General features: G+C 43.3%; 1 protein-coding gene across 1 annotated transcript in view; it reads right to left on the minus strand.

Moving 5' to 3' along the window:
• The window catches only part of HAO2 (hydroxyacid oxidase 2), a gene marked incomplete at its 3' end in the record, with an annotated part of 35,173 nt that overhangs the window by 9,984 nt on the left and 21,206 nt on the right, over positions 1-3,983 (minus strand). Inside the window, exons 4-5 of the mRNA XM_045283714.1 lie at positions 3,480-3,763; positions 1,504-1,713 (exon numbers count right to left, since the gene is read on the minus strand). Coding sequence (XP_045139649.1) covers positions 1,504-1,713; positions 3,480-3,763 — 494 coding nt within the window. The remainder of the gene's footprint in view (positions 1-1,503; positions 1,714-3,479; positions 3,764-3,983) is intronic.

Raw genomic sequence — 3,983 nt, forward strand, 5'->3', positions numbered from 1 at the left:
CGATGATTTACATAAGCAATGGGGAATGAGAGAGGAACTATTGATTAAATAATCACATTTTAAGTTTTGATTATTGTTTCCAGCAGCTGTAGCTTTGACTAGCCTTCTCTTCCTCCCTGACATGTGCCCCAGGTTTTTGGTTTCTGTTTCATTATTCTGAAAATTGAAATCTAGTTTTGCAGCATCATTTGTTGAAGAGATGATCTCTTCCCCATTTAAGATGTTTCCGCCCTATAACAAAGCTCAGCTGTTGGGTGGTGGATGGGTTTGTATGCCTTTTGGCATTCATTACTCAGTCTTCTCCAATGGAAGGCTAACTTTGCTTATGAGAGCCTCACACTAATTATATACAAGAGGGCTTCCCAAAGCTTGTGGAAAAATGGAATGAAAAGATCATGCACTTTCCTTAATGAAGCCTCCTCATAATGTTTATTTGTTTTGTTTCAAAAGACAATATCTGCTGTGTGTATGGGTGTTCTCTTTCTAAACCCTTCTTAAAACAAGTCAGGATGACCCAGGGTCTGTTGTGCTCCCTTGACTTGTGTTCTGTCCTCTTTCAGTATGTGAGAGGTGGGCTTGTGGGGGTCCTTACAGGGACTAGTAACAGAGCTCAGCATCTGACCTTTAGACCCACTTTGTCTTATGGTCATAAGGAAGGACCAGCCATGCCTTCCAAGCCATCCTTTATTAGAGAGTCTTAAGCTGGCATGCCTCTGCTTGGGTAGACTGGTAGGGAGACTGTTGATTCCTATCAGTGAGTGCTGGTGGAGGGGAGCAGGGCAGATTTCCCAATACATAAGGTAAATTTGTAACAAAGATGTAGTTAAATCTATGTGCAATTGTTCACTACAGATTAGCAAGTAAGCACAAGTTAAGCCCACACTTACCTTGCGTATAGTACTCCATCCCTTTCAGGGATTATAGACTTGGAAGAGTCTTTGTCTATGGAAAAGGGGAGTGTAGGTGTACGCCCACTCACCTTCCCATATCTCTTTACCTTCTGTGTCAGCCTAGGTATTCATTTGTAGGTCCTTTGAGTTATGTGCTATTTTTGAAGGGTTGTGTATAACAGTGTTTACCTTTGTTGTCTTTTACTCTGTGTACCTCCAAGTGATGTCTTGCCTTTGCCACTGGTCTCATTACGCTGGCCTCTTGAACACATCTTTTTGTCAAGTCCCACCTTAAGTACTAATTAACTGTGGTTATCAACTCAGACAAGCTACTTCACATCACTAAATTCCAGTCTCTGCATCTTTAAAATGAACATAAAAACACCCACCTTGCAGATTGAGGTGAGAAAAGAGATGATATAAGTACAATTTAAAAGAAGAAGAAGAAGAAGAAGAAGAACTTGACCCACACTAAGCTATTAAGTTTTAAAAGCCCTTACAATTCACACATGTGTTCTGACCTGTATGGTCACGGAGGCGTAAATGTGTACCAAATTAAACAGAGTACTTTGCTTGTGGACAGACACACATGCCTTGAAGTTGTTCTACTTACTGATGCAGCAACTCCATCAAGCTGCCTTCCACCATGGTTGGAGACAATGATGCCTTGCACATTGTGCCTCACCGCTAGTTCTGCATCCTCTTTTGTCAAGATGCCTTTAAGGATGATGGGCAATTGAGTGATGCTCTGAAACCAGGAGAGATCATTCCAGCACATGGATGGGTCAATAGGAGTCATCTGCAGATGAGGAGTTGAGTATCTCTGTGGAAAATAAAAAGAGAACCTTAGTCCTGAACTCCTGTAAAACATCCCACTCCATTCCAAAGATGAAACATTCTAACTGTCTTCTATAAGTTTGATAAGAGTGACACTTTTAAAAACACCCAAACTCATAAAACATAGATCCAGGAATGGGTTTGGGGCTCTCACTAAACCTTGGCTCTAACTTAAGAACAATTGGTTTTTGCATCATGGACCTACTCCATACTTGCCCTCAGGAAGGGAACACAGAAGATATGGGTGATACAGCAAAATGTGGCAAAGAAATTATAGGTTACCTGACTATCAGATACAATAGCACCTGGGCTCTTAGAGGTTTGTCTCCCAACAAGCAGCCATCTCAGTGAGATCAACTAAGTCCATTTGAAAGAAGAATATCATCATCAGTTACCCAATGATTGTAAATGATATCATCTGAATTGTGAGAATCCAGTTTGCAGAAGGCGAGGGGTGACCGTGGGAGCCCAAGATCCATTTGTAAGAATTATATAGGAAATGCCTCTCCGGTGACTTCCCTCTATCGTTAATTGAGAATGGGAGCAATGTGGTTACCAAACACAGTGCATTGGAGGCCTGAGTGTAGAAGATCAAAGGGATAAACCTGACGTTGTCAGTTGATCTCCCCGTGCTGCATGCTGGACCTGATCTGGTTTTCAACTCTTTCTGTATTTTTGTTTGTTTGTTAATACTAGGGTTTATCTCAGGGGTGTTAGGCCATTGGGGATCACCATCTTGAAGTTGTGGTATATATTTTTCTGTTTTCAGTATATGAATCTGTAGGACAGCAAGGACAATAAGGGTTTCGGGGGGTGGGTGTTGGGGCAGTACAGGGGTGGGGTGGGAGGTGAAAGGGAGACAATGCTAAGGAATCCAGGAAGGAAAACTGTGTTTGGAAACGGATTCTGGTAGCAATTGTACAATACTGCTTGATGTGATTGAACTACAGGATGATATGATAGATGTATTAACTCCCACTTAATAATAACTTTTTCAAAAATCCAACAATGTTTCCAGCTCCTTTTCTTAACAAAATGTTCTTAAAGGAACTTCTACTTACTTTATTCCTTAACCATTATTCATATCCCTGTTCAATAATGATGGCAGGTAGTGGGGACACAAAGGTGAATAAGACATACGCCCCTTACTTTAAAAGACCTCAGGAGTATAGCAAGTGACTTGGATAAGCCAAAGCATTTATAATTTGATGTGTTGTGGTTGAGATATGCACAGTTCAAACGAATTAAGCAATAGGTCAATAATCCCAAATCAGACATTAGGAAACATTTACTCTTGGTTCACGATGTACGTGAATGGAGTACTCAGAAACTGCAATATGTCTCTGGGATCAGAGATAAGGATTCCAGAAATCTCAAGGCCAACTTGTGATTAGTGGTTGGAACGGCTGAGCCACTTGGCTGGGTATTGCAGCTGCCCACTGACGGAAAACCGGTCTCACTCTCTCTCTGCTGTCGGCAGCGGGATCCTGCCTTAGCACGGCGTTCTCTCTCGTAGCCCTGGTGTTTCATTCAGTGCGGCCATTACTGAGGGGAGTGCTCTTCGCGGGCATCTAGTTTAGAGATTCCAAAGAGGTATAATGTGGTAGTGTGGGGCTTCCTGGAGGAGCTCTAAATATACAACGACTGCCTCCTCAGACAGGCCTGACGGAAGACTGCAGGGAAGAAGGGAAGGGGGCGGTTGGATACTTGTCTCCTGTAATGCCTACCCATTGGCCCCAGTAACTTTCCTACCTCTTTGGGGGATCGAAGATCCTTTAGTAGTAAATTTGTCTTCAAATCCAAATTGTTTCGAACATCGTGTCGCCTGTTGCCAGGCACGGGCACGTCCACCGTGATTACTAAAGCTTGGAAGCCCAGGGATTCTGCCCTCTGGACCAGTTGTTTGGTCAGCAGCCGGTCTGGCTGTGCGTAGAGCTGGAACCACCGGAGACCTCTGGGAGCAGCGGAAACAATGTCTTCAAGGGTGCACGAGGCGTATGTGCTAGTGATATAGCAGATGGCAGCGGCTTGGGCAGCTACAAATCAAAGGACACAACATCAGTTGAAGGGTAGAGTTGTTCTGGAATGGGGTGAGAGGCCCTAGGAGTCATCTTATCCTGTGAGTCGAAATCAAGTTTGTCTTCACTCTGTTTCCCTGGAGGGTATGGATAGGCAGGGGCTTGATCAGACTGGGAGGCCTACACATTTGATGACTTGTCTGAATAATATGTCTTAAAAACACTCCAGAAAAAAAAA

This window comes from Echinops telfairi, unplaced genomic scaffold (assembly GCF_000313985.2).
Source record: "Echinops telfairi isolate 266 unplaced genomic scaffold, ASM31398v2 ScPeMD7_7466;HRSCAF=8504, whole genome shotgun sequence".
NCBI lineage: Eukaryota > Metazoa > Chordata > Mammalia > Afrosoricida > Tenrecidae > Echinops > Echinops telfairi.